The sequence below is a fragment of the Peromyscus maniculatus genome, chromosome 6 (genome assembly GCF_049852395.1).
Source record: "Peromyscus maniculatus bairdii isolate BWxNUB_F1_BW_parent chromosome 6, HU_Pman_BW_mat_3.1, whole genome shotgun sequence".
NCBI lineage: Eukaryota > Metazoa > Chordata > Mammalia > Rodentia > Cricetidae > Peromyscus > Peromyscus maniculatus.
The window spans coordinates 97379678-97399803 of NC_134857.1; the positions used below are offsets into that span (position 1 = coordinate 97379678).

A 20126-nucleotide genomic window follows, 5' to 3' on the forward strand; every position below is an offset into this window, starting at 1 on the left:
TTGCTTAAGTCATTGTTTCTTAAATATGATTCACCTGCGTCAGAAACTTCTGGAATGCATTTAAAAGTTCTGTCTTCTATACCCTATTTGTCACCTACTAAGTCAGAAACTTTGGGAGATGCATTGGGAATGTATATTTTTAACATTACAGGAATTTAATTTTCATGCGTGGTTCAGTTCACATTCTTCCTCTAGGATATAATCAGTTAAAATGAGGGTCAATTTCCTTTATGCGAAGGGTCTTCTATTTTAGTGTAGCTCTGGTAAGCTATTGTTCAAATCTTACATATATACGAGACACAATAGACAATAAACTACTATAATTAAAGAGATATTATTAAATTAGAGAGTGCCAACTGTCAAGGATTAGTGTGAATGCAATAATCTCGAAGCAGTGAGAAATAATGAGCATAAAAATAAAGTTGTAGGTTAGACACATTAGGGAGAGGTTAGTCTGCTGTGAATTTTTATAAGGTTATGGTGTTAATTTTGGATTGAATTAAATAGTGTCTATACATTAATGAACATTTTGGAATAACAGAATTGTTATTATTCATTCTGATACATATTCATTGGTAAATTTTCTTGAACCTGTCTGCATTGGAATAACTATTCAAATTTATTCATGGTAAGTCTATGTGTAAAGTTTTATTCATATAACATTTAGATAATTTTAAAACTTGATTACTCTAGGAGTATTATTAAACTCCTTAAAGGGGTGATTGTTGTAGGATATGTGACTTACTTAACTGCAATTGTTTCCTGAAATTTTAGGTTGTATGCGTGGTAAATAATTTCAAAGGAAGACAACCAGAAAATGGGCACACGCATAGGGACAATGTGGCCCGGATGCCGATGATCAACATTCCTCGAGTAGAAAGCCCTTTGGAAAAGGTAGCGTCTGTGCAGGTGACTCATAACTTCCGTACTAGACCAAATTCAATAGTTACTTCTGTCTGTGTGTTCAGAGAGCATGCAGTTATTTTTTGCTTACTTAATCTCAGAATCTAGGGTGTCATTTAGCAAGAATTTATTACCAGAAAGGTCATCTTAGAAAATGTGTATCACATGTAAGGAACCATGGATATCCCTCATGCTGGAAGCTTGGTAACTATGCATAGAACCCATTCAGCACTTTGCTAGAATGTCTAAGAAATACTGTTCACTGGCCTCACACACAGGCAGAAGGAAAAGACACATTTGTTTTCAAATATATGCATTTTTTTCATGAGGTCTACTCCATTTCTCCCACGTTCTCTGTCAATGAGAAAGTGCTTCATAAACTGTCATCATGCAATTAGTGCACAGGAGACATGCTCTGAATCTCAGTGCACACAGATCAGGCAGCATGCAAACTCCAGCTGTGCTGTCTTGATGGAAGAGGTACTGAGGGTTAGGCTGGGCTGAGTCTGTGCACAGATAATGTTTTACACAGCAGGTCCAGGCCTCAGTGCGTGTCCCTGCGAGCAAGAAGCCAAGTATTTTACAAAAATTGTTCTTGCAACTTCTATGAACCAGATAGGGGGATGTTTCCTAAATGTTGCTGCTGTTCTTTGCAACTGTGATTAGTTAAACGATTACTCAAGGGCCAGCTCACAGTTTCTCTCCAGCCCTGTGCCCACATATTTTAATGTGTTTTTTTTTTTAGTTTAAATTAAAAATATAATTGCATCATTTCCCCCTTCCTTTCTTCCCTTCAGCTCTTCCAGTGTACTCATTCCTTGCTTTTTTTTTTCTCAAATTCATATGTCTTTATGTTTTCTTCTCATCCCTACCTCTCCCCTACTGGTCTCTCCTATCTGCCCACTCACCATTCACCTCCCTTCCCTCAGACAGTTTTTCACTCTGCCTTATCACATGTAGAATAAAACTTCCCGAGAGATAATCATAAGCTACACTTGACTATAGAGAAAGCAAATGTTTTCTTTTTGAATAAATAGAAGTTGATGTGTAGTGTAGGGTGCATTGTTAGCACACTTTAAGGTTCATGGGGTCAGTAGGGCACTGCTAAGCATATCTCCCAGCATAGCACAGGTGCCAAGATGGTTTGTTCTATTTATGGAAAATGGTAATCTTGGTGAGGGATCCCATGTGTTCAATGTGATCAGATTAGTCCTGTGTGTCATATTCATTCCTCAGTCTCCCACTCCTGCACTTTCTAGAATTCCCATTACATCCCCCTCTCAATTTCATGTCCTCTTTTTAAAATTATTTTAGAAAAAAAAATCACTGTGTCCAATTAGTGCTTCCTCTATGTGCATGGTTGTGAATCATCCATGGGGCATGGCTAACTTACTAGTGAGCACCCCATAAAGAACAGTGATTCTCTTTCCCTCAACATCAATCAGTTTCAAGCACCCTAAACCTCCAACGTGTTTATTTTTAACATACTTTACAATAGATCTTTTTTTTATTTTGATGGACCTGTTGTATTTTACCATTGTAATAATAATAATAATAATAATAATAATAATAATTGAATTTGTTGAGTTTCACAGGTACCAAGCATGATTCCAAGTGTTTTGTGACTAACAAAGAACTCTCACACTGGACTCTGATGAGCTATTTTCCACAGATGAATCATTCATTTCATAAAATGCAATAAATGTTCAAACTTACTTAGCTTTGAGAGAACCTATGACCCTTCCTCACAAGTGATGGTATTTCACAACATGAAAAGCTTCCTTCCCCTGGTCCCTTATTTCTTAATTCTTATCACTCTTCTACACACTAGAACACTCCTGCCCAGGCATACTTTCATTTCACCTATACTCTAAAATTTCTTCACCCTAAATTCATCCTTTTTCTGCTAATGGCTTGTTTATAGTGTCTTGGATTCCACATATACTTCAGATTTAAAAGATTTGAATCTAGAATCCACATATGAAAGAGAACATACAGTTTTCATTTTGAGGGACCTGGGCCACTTTACTCAGTACATTTTTTTTCCCTTCAAAGTTAATGACTTTAGATTTTTTTTTTTATATAGTTGAATAATATGTGAAACTGGGTCTCATGTAACCCAGGCTGGCCTCAAATTTGCCATGTAGCTTAGGATAGCCTTGGAATCCTGATCCTCCTACCTCATTTAAGTTTTGGTATTGCAGGTGTCCCCCACCACACTTGACTCAAAAGAAATGTTTTGTATATAAAACCTTGTGTATGTGCATAGAGAAGGCAGTTATTAAAAAACACCACACAAGATATTCACCTCTAGTATCTGGAGAGGAGTGTAAGTGTGGTGAGGGGGGGGAGGGAAGAGAGAGAAAGACAGAGACAGACAGAGACAAAGAGAGATACACAGAAACACAGAGACAGACAGAGAGAGAGAAGAGAGGCAGAGGCAGAGACAGAGAGATATACAATAATGCACAAATGTGAAGAGAAAATGAGACCGTGAAACAAAGCATATGTCCATTCTCGGGCCTTTTCTTCCCTTTCTATTTTCCCTCTTCTCTTTTCTGACTCTAGTTCTTCCCCTTCTCTCTGTCTCTCTGTCTCTGTCTCTGTTTTTCTCCCTTCATTTCCTCCCTCGTTCTCTCTATAATCAGATACTATGTTGTTCATGAATAAATGCCCAACTAGAGATCATTACAGTTTTAAAATATCTCATTTTCTTAAGCTGATTTCTAGAAGATTCTGCTTATGTTTCCTCATTAAACCCATTAACTGATAAGTTCAGACTGACCAAAAGTCCTTAGGAAAAATGAAAATCTCTCCAGGATATTTTACGTCTCCATGCTATTCCCTTGAGATTTACACGATCCTTTTGAAAGTGCTTTCTTTATTTCTTCTGTGCCAAATTAAACACAGAAATCTTGCTTTTAGCTCCCATGTATTCCCTTCAGGGTTCAGATTCCCTATCAGTCCAGGGTCTGTGGCTTTTGCATATGCAGGTGTCTTTCCTTTGTAGGCTGCCTTAAAGTTCCTACTGTCTCATTCCCAGGGAATCAGCTCCCTTCAGATACCACACCTCCCTTTCTCCCAGACTCATCCTGTTTGCTTCCTCCTTCAAGGCTCATTTCCAGCAGAACTGGCAGTATTGTTAGCTTCGGGATGTTTCCAGAAACTTAAAACACTATTAATTTCCCCTGGGAATCCAAGAATCAAGGATCTGTGTTTTCTTCTAGGAAATGGTGATGCAACAATTTATAGTTCTACTGTCTTTTGCCTTCTATTTTAGGAAGACTAAAGAAGGCCTTGGTATCATAATAGTTTGTTATCAAAGAGAATTACAGCAATATGTTAGGAATTTCTATCAGATATAGCATAAATAGATCCATGCTGAGGAAAATCCTTCCCTACTCCAAATTTTATTCTTGATTCACGCCCGATGAAGGAACCCTTTTTAAATGGAATGAGTGTCCCCAAACTAAGTGGGTAACTACTTCCATTCAAAACAATAAATACAAGCAAAACAGCTGGTAAGTTGGCTAAGTGGTTAAGACACTGTCTGCTCTTGCAGAAGACCCAGGTTTGGTTCTCAGTACCCACTTAGCAATTCACAACTGTCTGTAACTCCAGACATTCTCCCAACATAAGTCACAATCTTTTTGATTCTTTGGGTAGCAGGCACACATGTGGTATACATACATACATATAGAAAAAACACTGAAACACATAAATAAAAACCAATATTTAAAATTAACCAAGCAGATCAAAAGCAAGAGAAACAGCTGCCTTCAAGTACTCCACCAGCCTTATGGAGTAGAAGTTAAGCTGCACAGAGCCATGCTATGTAGTGGATCAACCAACACTGAATGAAACTATATGAAAATAAAGTCCTCTTCCTGAAGTGCCCATGGTCTGAATCTCCGCACACCTTCTATTCAAATGAGGACAGAGAACTGCATCTTGTAGCTCTTTCACCCAGAAGTTGAAGATCCCAAAAGGGAAATGTTTAGATTGTTCATGAATCCTTTCTCACACATTTTAGGAAATTTAACTGAGCTAAATATGTGTTACTTCATGTGGGAATAATCAAGGCACAAACTTAGATCCCTTAATGTGACTTTGTGACTCACATGAGAGACAGTGTGTGTCTTTTATTGCCTGGGCAGGGGATGGGAGGGAGAGGGAGCAAAGATGAAAGGATTAGTAACGTTCTTGCTCCACAAGCATGAAGGCCAAGTTTGGATCTCTGGCTTGTACATAAAAGGCAGGTGCTGTCATGTGTGTCTATAACCACGGTGCTGGCAAACAGGCAGCCATTTTAACCATTTGGGGTTCTCTACTTTTAGGGGGCAACTCTATCTACAAACAAAGGATTGGTAAAGCCATTCAGCATTGACCTTTGGCTTCTGCACATGTTAAGTGTCCACTGACCTGCACATACAAATGCACATATCTGCTCAAGCATTGCACAATTCCCCTCCCCGACACTTCATAAGAAATTGGATTATATTTATTGTCCATGGTATCTCCTTCCCACAGTACAGGAAATGAAAAAGAACACGTGGAATGAAAGATAAACTATAACTTGTAGGATTAGAAAGCAGTGAAGGCACACAGGTAGTGGCATGGCAGGATCAAAACCAACATTAGAAATCATAAAGAAGGAGGGCAATCCATGCTGAGCAAAGTAAGAACACATAGATTAAGATCAGCTACAGACAGAGCTGGGGTGGTGGCTCAGTAATTAAATGGGATGCTGCTCTTAGAGCAGGCGCCCAAGGTCTAGTCCCAGCATCAGAGTTAGGTGGCTTAGGGCTGCCTGAAACCCAGCTCCAGGGTACCATACAGCTCTGACCTTTTCAGGTACCTGCTCGTGTGCACAAACTCATATATGGTTACATACACACACACACACACACTCACACACACACACTCCCCACATATAAATACACACATTTTTCTTTGTATAGATGTGTGTGTGTGTGTGTGTGTGTGTGTGTGTGTGTGTGTGTGTGTGTGTGTTGTCCAGAATAAAGCAGGATTTATTAGATTGGAAATAGGTGGTCCTATAGTGGCTGTCTGCATATTGGAGATCCAAAGAAAGATAGATAGAGCCAGTTCTAAATAGATACTTTCTTTTCTTCAGGTGATAAGAATCAATCAAAGGAAAAGAATTTACTCTTGCCAACAAGAAAGTGAAAGTCCTGGCAGGAATAGTTTATAGATAGACTCCCTTGTATAGTTATGATAAATGGTTTTTCACAAACCTGTGCCTATCAATGAAACTGGGCATGTAAATGCAAAACCTGATTAGTGAAACTGTCAGCTAAATGAAAAGTGGTGAGCAGTATCAATGGTTCCAGAAGTCTCCAGATGTCACAGAGCATGTACCATTATGGATGGAATGCTCCATGCTTAATACCATGGGAACTGCAAAAGGAAATGATATGGCTTCTAAGAGAACTCCCAATGGCCAAAGAGGCCTGTGCACTGACCTTTCCATTGTCTTGGCAGCAGATTATAGAATGACAGGAACCAAGGAATAATATGAGCTGAAATTTATTCAGAATGGTGTGTGTGTGTGTGTGTGTGTGTGTGTGTGTGTGTGTGTGTGTGTAAAGAGAGCTAGTTGGGCTTGAAGACCAGTTCCTCTGTACTTCAAACCTGGGATTTCTTGTGTGGTTTCTTGCCAAGACAAATATGATTATACACTGCAGTGCTCCCTATGAGAAATTCCTTTGAAGTTTCAGGATGTTGTCATGAGTAACTGGCCATCTACTTAAGAGTCAATTGCTTTTCTATAAAGCAAATCTTTGTTTCATGCAGCTGCTGAATGGTATGCAATGTTCTATAGGACCACACAAGACAACTTTGGTAATGACTAGATGTTGCAGTAGTTAGTGGGAGTAAAACAATTTACACTTTAGGCACGTAAGGCAAGTTTTGAGCATGTAGGAAAACTGTAAAAAAATTTTTACATCCTATTCTCATGTATTTTATTTTACTTTAAAAAGAAAATGGAAACAAATAAATTGCAGCAGGCATCTACTCCTGGGCTGATCTTGTTTATTTGTGTTGATTTTCTTTCTTTCTTTCTTTCTTTCTTTCTTTCTTTCTTTCTTTCTTTCTTTCTTTCTTTCTTTCTTTCTTTCTTTCTTTCTTTCTTTCCTTCCTTCCTTCCTTCCTTCCTTCCTTCCTTCCTTCCTTCCTTTCTTTCTCTCTCTCTTCCTTCCTTCCTTTATTTCTTTTGTTCTTTTATGTGTGTTTGTTAGCCTTTTTCTGTTGTTAATTTGAGCTAAACATAGATAGATATAGGTAGATAGATATAGGTAGGTAGGTAGACAGACAGGCAGATAGACAGACAAGCAGGCAGATGGATAGAGTGAACATGAAGTTAGGTGGGTGGGGAGGTGAGGAAGATATAGAAGGAGTTGGGGGAGGGAAAACATGATTGAAATATTTTGTTTGGAAAAAAACTTTTAAAAAACAAGAAAAAGCAAAGATAATTGCAGCAGCTATTAACACCCTTTGGATTAACTCGACACTGGATACAAAAATGTCCTGAGTCATGGTTTCCAATTATTGCTTTTGCTTTTCATGTCTGTGCATTCAGGATTTATTTTTCCACACAATAGATGAATCATCCAAGGTAAAGAATAATAGGCAGGCCCTTTTTCCAGTTATCCAGCAGCCTTTTATAAAAGCATCTTTCTGAGAATTACTTGTAGCTTAGCTGGATATGATTCATTCAGCCATTAGTTAAGGTGAGAATAAGCAATGGTGGAATAGTGGATGAAAATCTTATTTCAGCAGCACGTACACAGGGAGGTGTTCAGAGGTGTCCACACTTTCTCCTCAGTCCGGAGCATCTAAGAACTATGAAAACTTTCTGCAGAGAAAATACATTTTAAAAAACCACAATGAGGGGAATAAACAGTAAATCAAGTCCACTATCTTATGAAACCAAACCTTATGTTTCTTAATTTATTATTTTAGGTAAAGAAGCAGTCAAAAAGCAAAAGTCAGTAATTTGACTATCTTGTTTAAAAATTGAAATGCAGGGCTGAGGTTGTAGTCTATTGTCTACTGTGCTTGAGACCCTGAGCTGGATACCAGATATGAAAAAAAAAAAAGAAATAAAAAGAAAAGAGGAGAGGAGAGAGCAAAGAGGAGAGGTGGAGGGAGAGAGATGCTGGGAAGAGAAGGGATGGAGGAAAGAAAAGAGAAAAAGACAGAGAAAGTGTTTAGACAAATGAAACAAAAAGATGAGCAGGAAGTGCCCATATCTAATCATAATTACTTGAATCTCTCTCTCTCTCTCTCTCTCTCTCTCTCTCTCTCTCTCTCTCTCTCTCTCTCTCTCTCTGTGTATGACTGTTTGTGTAGGTATGTACACATATAAATGAGCACATGCATGTCTACATATGGGTATGGAAGGCAGAATTTGGTGTCTGGTGTTGTCCTCTATCGTTCTCCACCTTGATTTCTGACATGGTCTGTCACTGACCCTGAATCCTATCAATTCACGTACACCAGCTGGCCAATGAACCCGCATCTTTCCCCATGGCACCAGGTAATAGATATACCTGTATGCCCAGCTTTTTCCCTTGGTATTTAGAATTCAGACTCAGGTCCCCATGCTTGTATGGCTGGGGCTTTGCTGACTGAGTCATCTCCTTAAGCCCCTAAAAACATTTTCTTAAAGTAGAACTCAAGACCCTGTGAGAAAGTCATGTGTGGTGCTACATCTCTGTACCTTAGAACTTTGAATGAGGCAAGGAAACCAAGCTGCCTATATAGTGACTATGAGGTTAGCCCAGGCTGCATAATGAGAGCCTGTCTCACAAAATAAAAACAAAAACCTTGGGGTTGTGTATATAGGTTTTTCTACAAGTAGGGTTATACTGAATAATATCTTGGATATTATTTGAGTTTGCTCACATCTGATACCATTGATGGTTATAAATGGTTATAAATCAATAAATAAAGCAATCATATCATCAAACTTAACAGTAAAAGCTAATCTTCTGTGAAAGATTAACAGGTATTTCAAGTTAGGCAGAGAACCTCAATACATAACACGTCACTTCAGTTTCTACAAGAAAACATTGGAATATATCTTATTGCCATTACAATAGAGACACAGTGAAAGTAATATGCCCAGGGTCACAAAACTGACCATAATACAAAATGATATTTTTCATTTTTGTGGAAATATGTTCTACAGTTATCATTTCAGAGATTAAATTCAAGATTACTGTACTACACAATAATATGAAAGTGTGTGGAGAAATGTGGAGAAATTATAATCTGTATAAATTATGGAATCATCATCATAGACAGGCATAAAAGATTCTTCAAGTTTCCCTCAGTTACTAACAATACTAAGGTAAACATTATAAATATATGTCCTTGTAAGACCAAGGAATGATTTCAGTTCATATGAATAGAAACACTGAATCAGGAGTAAATGTTTTTGTTTTAATTCATATATCCATGTATCTAAACAGAGGAAATATTGTTCTCAAGACTCTTCATCTGCCTCATAGCATAAACAAACAAGGTAGCTCATTTTAAATGTTATTTGATTATTTTCTGATAAATTTATTTTATATTTCCCTTCTGTATCTAAAACAATTAGATGTTCAATTATGATTAAAATTTGATAAAAACCAAATTCTCGACATTATTATCTTGCTTTTGGACAAATCATGGCTTTTAGCCCTGTTTTTAAAATTAAATTAAGGTACAATGAGAAATCATCTATATCCTATAAAATTCTCCTTGTGTGTGGGAATGTTTGCATGTGTGCAGGTGTATAGGCACATGTGCACATGTGCATATGTCTGTGGAGGCCAGAGTCAACCATGGGTCTCCTTTGATGTCATCTACCTTGTATTTGACACAGGACCTCTCACCACCATGGCGCTGACAGAGTAAGTCAGGCTGGCTGGCCAGTGAGCCCCAGGGTTCTCTGCCTCTCTCTGATTGTCCAGCACTAGGGTTACAAATGTGTGCCACCACACATGGCATTTTTGAAGTGGGCTGTGCAGATGGAACTTCAGCCTTCAATCTTGTGTAGTAAGCACTTTACGTATGGAAATATCTTCATATTTCCTAAAATTCTGAATGTTACGAGTTCTGTCCAAAGTAGGATTTCATGTAACCATCAAGAATGTTAAGCTACAGAATTTTCAGTCTGTCCAGAATGCCCCCCTTTTAATAGGCAGCCTACCTCCAACACCTACCCTTGGCAACCACTGACCTGCTTTCTGCCCCTGTCCTTTTGCCTTTCTCAGGGTGTCAGAAACAGGCTGACATAGTGTTCAGGCTTTTGAGTCTGGCTCCGTTTGGATGGGTCAGTAGGCTTTGCACCCTTCCTTTTATTGATGACAGTTGTCCTGTTTTGTGACTGCATCACAGTTTTTTTTTTTCCATCAGCTGACTGAAGGGCCTTTGAGTTGAATGTTACTGAAGGAAGTTATGAATGCAGCTGATATAAATATTAATGTACAGGTTTTTTAAATGAAAAAAACCATTTTCTCATTCATAAATTACACACACACACACACACACCTACCTGGAAAAGGAATTTCCAAAGTGAGCCATCTGGATTTTAACTGACTAGTTCATTTTTGTGGAAACAGGCAAGATTCTGGGTATTAATCAACAACTGGTTTTAAGGGAGTTTATTATGCACCTGCTCCTTTGTCTGTGTCTTTGGATTCTTCTTTGTTGGGGATTGCCATGTGCTTATGTAGCCAATCTAAAGCAATTTTTAAGGTTAAAAAGGAACTAAACAAATAAGACTGCAGTTAGTTAGGTTAAATTAACATGAAAGAAGCATGAGAACAACTTACAGACACGTTTTAGTTACTAAGAATGTCAACGTGATTTCTATTATGGTTGCAGTAAATGAAACTTGAATAAATACCAAGTCAAAAGCCCATAGTGTATTCCTCAGGCCTTTTGAGTTTCTGGTATAGCAATGAAGGAGATAGTTTTGTAAGTGGACACAGAGGGCAGTGTGACAGCTGTGGTAGATGAGAATGTGAGGAGAAACCCAACTTCCCTTCACAGCATCACTTAAGCAGAGACTGGAAAGCCATTGGCTGACAGCTGGAGTAAGAATATAGGGTAAGAGGCTTGGGGAAGATGTTGAGCATAGTTGGATCATCATGGGGTCCAGATGAGTGGGGAGAAAAATAGAACCTACAGCTGGAGTGGAGGTAGGAATTAGCAGTCAAAAAATGTCCACATAAGCCGGGCAGTGGTGGCGCACGCCTTTAATCCCAGCACTTGGGAGGCAGAGCCAGGCGGATCTCTGTGAGTTCAAGGCCAACCTGGGCTACCAAGTGAGTTCCAGGAAAGGCGCAAAGCTACACAGAGAAACCTTGTCTTGAAAAAACAAAACAAAACAACAAAAAAAAAAAGAAAGAAAAAAGAAAAAAGAAATGTCCACATAGTCAAACTTTGCAGTCAGATGAGGGAAGATAGGAGTCTACATTCATAAACATGATAGGTTTCTGGGAACATAGCTGGGAATATAGACTAAAGGTGTGATTGATAGGAAAGTGCTGAGCCTTAGGAAGGACATGAAACTTAGAGGACAAAGTATTTGGATACCTACACCCTCCAAGGGCCAATTTCTTTTTATAGCACTTTCAAAACAAAACTGGGAAATTTCTGGGCCACAAGCCCAGGGATTCTGCTGTACTAGGCACTGGCTTAGATCTGGAGATGGGGACAATCCACATCAGGCTTCCCAGGCGATTTGGGTATGAAACCAGAACTTGGCCTCCATGCACATGGGTTAGATGATCTGGTGCAGCAGCTCTCAATATGGGTTGTGCTCTAGGATTAACCAAAGCCTCTCTGCATTCTGGTGGCTGTGTGAGGCCTTGGATCAATTAAATCCAAGGCACTCGGGTTGTGCCTGTGTTTAGTCAAACTCCAGCATGAAGCCCACAATGAGCCCAGGGTACCTAAAGATCTGGACTGGGAGCTGCAGCTTCTCTGGCTACTTGGGTTCGGATTCCTAAGCTCTGTAGCTAAAGCCCCAGCAGAGTCTAGACCCAACTTTTGTTTAATTAATTTGTCAAAGGAAGCCTCCCACAGATCCCTTCTTCCTAGGCAGAGAGGATTCTTTCAGAAAGCAGCTTTTGCAAAAAGGAAATTTTTGAATGGAAAGAAAACTCTGAATTAATACAAAACTCTGCACTAAACCAAAACCACTATGTAGAGAGAAACTGTCCCCAAAAGTCCTCCACTCCAGTGCAGCTCATGTCTGAGCTTTTATTTTTCCCTATTATCAGCTTCTTTAAGCAAAATAACTGCTTACTTTGAATTTTACCACTAGTTCCACAACCCAAGTCTGAATTTCTCTAATAATTTCTTCGTTAGATTTAAAATCATTTCTCTTTACTAAATGACCTCACTCCTTTCACATGACACATTCGTGGGGATCAGAGAACACATTCTCCTTTTAGGGTGCTACTTTTGTTGTTTATCTTGTTTGGACTTTTTGTTTCTTCCGAAAGAGTCTCTGTCACACAGGCTGATCTTGAGTTCACTATGTAACAACATCTACCCTTGAACCCTGTAGCCCATCCTTTCGCGGGGATTATAGGCACAGGCCATCACACCAGGCATTTTCTTTTCCTTCTTCTGTCCATGCTCCCTGTCTCACAGCAGACAATGAATGAAATAAGGAAGCACCCAGCAAGATGAAGGACGGCAGTGCTTTTGATTATGACATGTAATTTAACTTTCCCTGGCAAGATGTAGACAGCATTCATGTAACAGTGGACTTGCTGGTCAATTTAATAGTAGGTCTGTGATTCCTTATTCAGAATCCCTAGTGCCAGATTTTTACAGGATGTTAAATATTTTGTATTTTAGAAATCTGTGTCTTCTGTTGCACAAGTAACCATGAGAGGGGGGTGACTTTGTAATCGAAGACTGTTGCTTATGGACCAAAAAAAAAAACAAAAAAAAAAACAAAAAAACAAAAAACAAAAAACAAAACAAAACAAAAAAACCAAAAAAAACCCCAAAACAAACAAACAAAAACCCCAAAAACAAACAAACACAAAAAAAACCACAGAACATAAGTTGTCTTGTACCATTTGTTATGTGTTTGCCATCAGATGATTTTTGTATTCTTCTTGTAAGAAACATTTGAATTTTGAGGTTGCTTTAGATATTACAGTTGCACACTTTCTAGTTGTAATTGTGGACTTTATGATGAAATAACAAATGATGAATTTTATTTATAAACTTCCAACTAATTATTTTTTAATTCTCTTTTTTCTTTCCTTATTTTTCACTTTAATTCTCAAAATTCTTATCTCATTGCTTTAAATATTATCAACCACAAACAAATGATAGATAAACCACAAATAGATGGGCAAAGAAAGATTTAAAATTAATAAAAATCCATTCAAGTAAGTATATCTGTGTTTTGTAGATGAGAAAGCTGGATTTTTAATGGTCAAACTGCTTGGCAATTTCCCATTGTGGTGGAGTCCACATTTAAACACTCGTTATTTAACTTATCTGCCTGCAGAGTTTACTGTTCCATTCAGCTTCCTCACCAAAAGAGCAAATACCTAAGTAAAAAAAATCGGAATACAAATATCCTATTTGATGTTAAAAACTTAAGCTGACTCTGCAATTTATTATTAAGAGATGAGGTCTTTTCTGCCATCTTGGAAAAGGGAACTTTACTTATTTCCCCCTACTAAATGATCTCACTCATTTACAATCTACTTGGAAGAAATAGTCACATGACATGTTAGCAGGGGTCATGGAGCACACTGTCCCTTTAGGATGCTTTTATAAACCTTTTACAAACTCATTGTGTGTGATCTAACAATAGCAACCCAGAACTCTGAAGCAACAAGTACTTTCCCTGAAGCCAAGAAGTTAATATTTAAGTCATATGTAAAACACGTCTTGTAGGTGTTCCAAAACCAATGTTCTGAAGATGATCAAGAGGAAACTTCACAGGGAAGGTCCTTTAAAGACTGCCTTGCCAGGCTCTTCGACTGGATAATGGGGATTAGCCACTGCGAACACCTCCAATTAAGGCAATAAACGTATGTGCGCATTAGCGCACTGGTGTTGGAGCTGTGTTGCAAAGCTAGAGCAAAAACAGAGAACTATGTCCTTCTGCGCAGGTTTCCTGCACAACCCCAAGGGATTTGCACCTCACCCCTTAGCTTGTCTGCTCTTATTATTGCTTCATTTTTTTCCTCAATAGAAATGTAGCATTTTTTAAAAAATGAAATAGCCCTTAATATTTTTAAAAATATTTGTTTTCTGAAGTATTTTGTTTCTGAATACTTTTCTGGAGTGTTCTTTTGCCCTTTTTCTGATTATCAAGAAAGGGATTTGGTGAGTGGCAGATCTTGTCAAATAGTAAGCCACCACTAAATTTTGGCGTCCTAAATAAATGAAACTTAACTTACATGACATGCTGATTATGTTGCACAGTATAATCTGTATAGAGAAATAAATAGTAAAATGGAGATTTTCACTTAGAATTTGAAGCATTAAAATTGGACTGGAGAGACATCTCAGTGGTTAAGAGCAGTTGCTTTCTAGTGGAGACACTAAATTCCCAGTACCTATGTCTGGCAGCTCTGATGTGTAGAATACAAAAATTGGGCTTAAATTTTCTAAATTTCAGGATCTGAAATGACCTTTAAGACATACAGCGATGTTTCTCTAGGGGACACCTGCACTCAAGGACAAGCCTCAGTCTTTTGCTTGCTGGTGTGATGTGGACTAGAAAGAATACTTGCTAATGAATATTTAGCAAGTTCTATTCTCTATCTACTTGGGTTTAATCTCTGTCATAGTAACACCTAAGTCTGTATCTGTGTAACTCTGAACACAACTGCTATGAAAAGCACTCTGAGGGGCCAGTGTGACGAAAGAGCCCGCTTTGTCATGTTGCTGTGATACATGATAAGGAGATAGCCCTTCATGCTAGATCTTAATATAATCCCACATGGGGCAGGATTAATCATATACTGTCAAATTCTTACTACAAGATCTCAGCATATATGACATGCATATTACATGCCTGAATCTGTTTCAACATTAGCCATTCTAAAAGTTTATTTTTCTATAATTGATGGCTTTTTAAAGAAAGAGAAGCTAAAAGGGTTTGGTGGCTGTAAATAATTCTGTGGTTTGAGGAGCTAGAAACAACACAACAAACCCAGATTTTGGTATGGAGTCTGAATTCGTGCATCAAAAAATGAAGCATTTAAGTAGATCTCTGTCAACGAATGAATGCTATTTCAGTCTGAGCATTTGCCCACCTCACCCTACACCATCTGTCTCACAGGGAGCAATTAGTCTGAAACTACAGCATGCACATTCAAATTCCATTAACAGTGAACAGAATATTAATGCATCTGGTATTGCCATTTTTATCTACTCAGATTTGAGTGTTAATTTTGAACAAAGCAGGTATAACATTTTAATCTAGTCAGTTAATGAAGAACACTGAATAAAAGATATAATTAGCTAACATTATGTAACAGTACAGAGCCGTGAGTTTAACAACACTCTGTGTTTTGGCAACATGCATGTGGGCCACAAATCTATTTTAAGTTAATTTGTTGTCAAAAATGCTAAATACTTTATGGAATCAGTTTCCCCAGGACTCTGACTCTAGAATCCCTTTTTCTTTTCCAGAACCACATCACTGCCTTTGCGGAAGTCACATGATATTGAAGCAGACGGTTTTTCCCTGCACTGGACGTCATCCCTTTCCAGCACTCATTCATAAGAACATTTATTTGATTACACAGGAAATTTATAAAGTTGTCTGAGACTTTTTATAAATTTAAAACTCAATAGCACCCTCTCTGCCCTCTCCCGCCCCACTAGACTGTGAGCTCCTCAAGAGCAGGACCATGGCTTTCTTTTCTGTATCCCCAACACCTACCACAAAGCCTAGCACAAAGTGTGGGTGTTCAGTAAAATCATGATGATAAAATGAACAAATTAATTCTTAAATAAAATGGTTGCTTTAGTTTCTCACAAGAATCTCTGTGACTATGTGAAAAGAAACCTCAATGTGGGCTATATTTGTATAAAAGAAACCCTCTATTTTGGGCTAGTTAAGCCTTTTTAATTTTTCATATATCTGTTCAACAGTACAGCATATTTAATTTGAAGTTAATTTTGAAAGTCATGGGGGCTTTTTATTATGCAGCATGACATTATTTCCATTCTAACAGATTTCAGTGTGTGAAATCACTTTACTTTTAGAAAGTATGTCCTATACTAAATTGTTTGCTCATTATATTATGCTATATTTCACTTAAATACCATTCATACTACACATTCTAAGACTGGTGCTTCTGCTTTTAAAGGGGAAATTGCCAATTTTTACTGTCACTGAGTAATGTATCATAATTAAAATTATTTATTTGGACTTTTTCTTTGATAGTTGTGGTTTAATGGTTGAGTTACAGTTTTTGAATGCAGGCAATATTTAGAATAGATTAAGGTAAATCCAGCCATGATGATACCTTATTATTGAGTAACTTTCCATCATTAACAGTGTCTCAAGAATGGCTACAGTCCATTCTTAATCTTTCTTACTGGTCAAGAATCCAAATAATTTAGATGAGAAAGAACTACACCTTAGCATACTATTATGTAGATGGTAGAAATATGATTAATGTATTTTTGTAATTGTCTAATACTTTAATTAAAATATATTTATATTTATTTTGTCATTTAATCCTCACAGCAATCCTGTATAAATATTGAAAGATGGATTTATTTACACTTGAGAGAAATGAAGCCAATATGATAACATGACCAATCTCATACCAACAGTCAAGAAGAGAGTTAAATCCGAAATTCAGATTTACCCTGAACTTACATCCTTTCTCCTCAAATATGCCACAGCTGCCTCAACATTCATGACACTGAGGCCATTATGAGGTCATTAGAGTCCAGAGAAACTACCTATGTTTTTTAAAAAAAATTAAGAAATGACAAAATAGAGTTACAGAAGGTCTGCAGTATTTTAAACATTTACCGTTTACCTTATGTGAATGAACATAAAACATATTTTTCAAATACAGAGCTATCTAGGGTTCTATTTATAATTCTATTCAGAAATAATGAAGTTCCAGTGACTGGGTGTAAGGATCTTTGAGAAGTCCACCTCAGCTGCCATTCAGGAAAGAGGCCAAGGGACCAATTTTACAGTAACCATGTGGAATTAAAGATGAAAAGAATCACCAAAATGTAAGGAAGATGAAGTAATGAGTCACTTTGCAATCTCTAAAGCTAACCCAAGATGCTTTGACTTATATGCATAAATTGATTAAAAAAAAAAAAACAACCTTTCTAGTCTTAAGAGAGTTGAAAGTAAATATTTAATTTACTCTCTTTATTTCAACAGAATTCAGCAAATAATTAAAACCAAAGACGTGTCTATTGCTTACAAATGGATTTCATTTGTCCAATTCCAATCCTGCAAGAATCAAAATACTTCTACTAAAAGCCAAATAAGGAAATTCCCTTTTCTAAAATTGACACACCTATGGCAATTCAATTCTTTGGAAATTTATAACAAACTTTGCATATCTTGACCCTTTTTTAAGACACTGTTTCAGAAAGCATTAGCAATGGGCAATTTGCTTCCTAGGACTGGAATAAAGGGTATGAGCAAAATAAAAGAGAGGGTATCAAGCAGAGGCAGGGTGGCTGGTTGGGCTTGTGCAATTGTTTAATTCTACTGGTTCTACACCCACTTTAGAAGGACCCAAGAAGGAATTGTTTCCCCCTTGGTAGCCTTAACATTATATCAGGATGTCAAAGTTAGAAATGAAGTTTTGCACCTTCCTAAAACCTGACATTATAAAAGAGTTAAGAATTTAACAGAAAAAAAAAACAGGATCAGAGTGAAATAGCTTCTAATATTTAAGCATTAGAGACCCAAGGTTGTGCAATTATGAAGTATAGAAAAAAATAAAGATGCATGGGAATAAACTAAACCCAGCAGAGACTACTTAACCATGATGCTATTACTGAGAATAATGGAAAACACATTTAAGAAAATGTTTAAACAATGGCAGGAGCTGGAGTTCAGCAGTACAGCACTTGCCTAGCATGCATGAGCCCTGGGTTTGATCCCCAGGACCTGCAAAAGAAAGCACTAATATCAGTATATAAATATGTACATACATAGTCTAGTAAAAGCAGGCAATCACATACCTTTCTGATAGACACTTCCATTTTTATTCTACTTCCTTGGGGCCCAGGTCAGTGTACATTGTTCAAGCTGAAAACTTCAGTAGTCTCTGTTTGCATGGCAGAAATTCTGCACAAGTCTTATCCGATGCCTAAGGGATCTTAAAAGGCTCTTTTATGTTAAAAGAGAGGTGAATCTTCTTTGACAGACTTTGTCTATTCAACTTCTAACTGGGCCTCTCTTTTTCTCAGGATCTATCCTAGCCAAATATCTCGGTTACATTTACCATAGTTTCCTTTGTGAAAGAACAGTGGGGGAGGAAATAATTCTCTGCTGTGTATTGTATTTTTCAAATAAAAATTTTAAAATTAAATTAAAAATAAATTTCTTTTTCCTCATGGATTGGTCTTTATTGGAGTAGAGGAATAAAGAATGATTGCTAATGTGCACAGAGTTAAGAGCTCCCATATTGGCTGGAGAGTGTTTAAAAATGTCCCATATTGGCCATTTTGATACCTTCTAGGTCAGGAAAATGGGACCTACACTCCAGGAATCATCCTGGGATCTTGACAAGCTCTGTAGTTACAACTCACAAACTTCTGGAAACTACTTTGTATGGTCGGAAGATTTCCTGTGTCCTGGACCACTGGCAGTCGGGATAAATCTCTCCCACTTGTGTCCCCCAAAGAAACACACAGAGGCTTATATTAATTATAAGTGCATGGCCATGGCTCAAGCTTTTTGCTAGCTAGGTCTTAAATCTTAAATTAGCCTATAACTATTCATCTACGTATCACCACATGTTCTGTGGCTTTATCTGCATCCCATTACAACTTTGGACACCAAACAGGCATTGCAATTTATAGCCAGTCTTCTTCCTGTAAATGACAAGGAACTAAGAAGCAAATGTCCCTTCATCCTGTCTCTATAGGCATCATCTAGTTAACTCTGATTGTGCTCTGAGAGGTTGTTGCCCTCAACATGTGACAAATGGTTCTATTCGTACACCGAAAATATGAATCTCACAATTTGCCTTTTTTTGTGAATGCTATGAATTATCATTATTTAAAAAATACAAATCAAGGCATTTTTATTCCAGATTACAAGTGACTACATCTCAAACTAAGGAAAAGAAGACTGTTTAAATCTTTCTCTTCTGTCACTTTCAATTTAGATTACAATTATTTTTTAGTTTAATGAATCCACAGGATATACTTGACTGATGATGAAATATGTTTCCCTAAACCATGATTCTTGTGACTCATAGGGTCTTAATTATAAATTCAGACTGCCATCTTTCACATGTGTTAACTGAAGAGTTTCAAACAAGAAAACACAGGTGAGTGAGCACACTGGCACCTAAGATGAGAATCAAATCCATGGCATTCTTTTGAAAGGCGATATTGAACACCACTTTGCACAATACAAACACATTTGCATTTCATTCTTATTTATAAAATTGTCATTAGTTGAAAACTGGCAGTGTTTTTATTTCTCTTGAGAAGAAAAATTAAGTATATTTTGATTGAATTGTTTTTAAATAAAGAAAAACTCCAAACTACATAGAAACTTTTCATTTTAACCATGTTTCCTTGGAGATATTGATCCTGGTGAACAGAGTCCAGCCTTCATTCATCCAGCAGTTTATTCAATGGTTCTATGTATCAAATGATTTACATGTATTGACTAAATTATAGTTAAAAGGCATACATAACTTTTCTCATGTACCTGAAAGTTATGAGACCATATGCTGGTCCTGGATGGCTTGGGAATCTGATGTCTTCTCTATATAGTCCATATAACTTTATCAGGGAACTGAAGAGCCTCAGCAGGTTGGCTTGAAAAAGCAGAAGCTTGGTGAGTGCTGGCACAGTGCCACTTGCCCATCTCATTCAGTTGACTAAAATATGTCCCAGAGCCAGACCAGTTTCAAGAAGGAACTTATAATGAGGTGGGTGCAGAGATGGGTGAGGAATGGGTTCTTGTTATATATTAAATT

General features: G+C 37.5%; 1 protein-coding gene across 4 annotated transcripts in view; it reads left to right on the forward strand.

Annotated features, from left to right (window-relative positions):
* Positions 1–16351, forward strand: part of Plppr5 (phospholipid phosphatase related 5) — a 263032-nt gene extending 246681 nt beyond the window's left edge. For 3 of the 4 annotated variants that reach the window (XM_076574877.1, XM_076574878.1, XM_006977837.4), the window contains 2 exons: positions 775–909; positions 15607–16351. In XM_076574877.1, coding sequence (XP_076430992.1) covers positions 775–909; positions 15607–15639 — 168 coding nt within the window. In that variant the 3' untranslated portion in view covers positions 15640–16351. The remainder of the gene's footprint in view (positions 1–774; positions 910–15606) is intronic. The other variant, XM_006977838.4, reaches the window with a different exon arrangement.
* The last annotated feature ends 3775 nt before the right edge of the window (positions 16352–20126 follow it).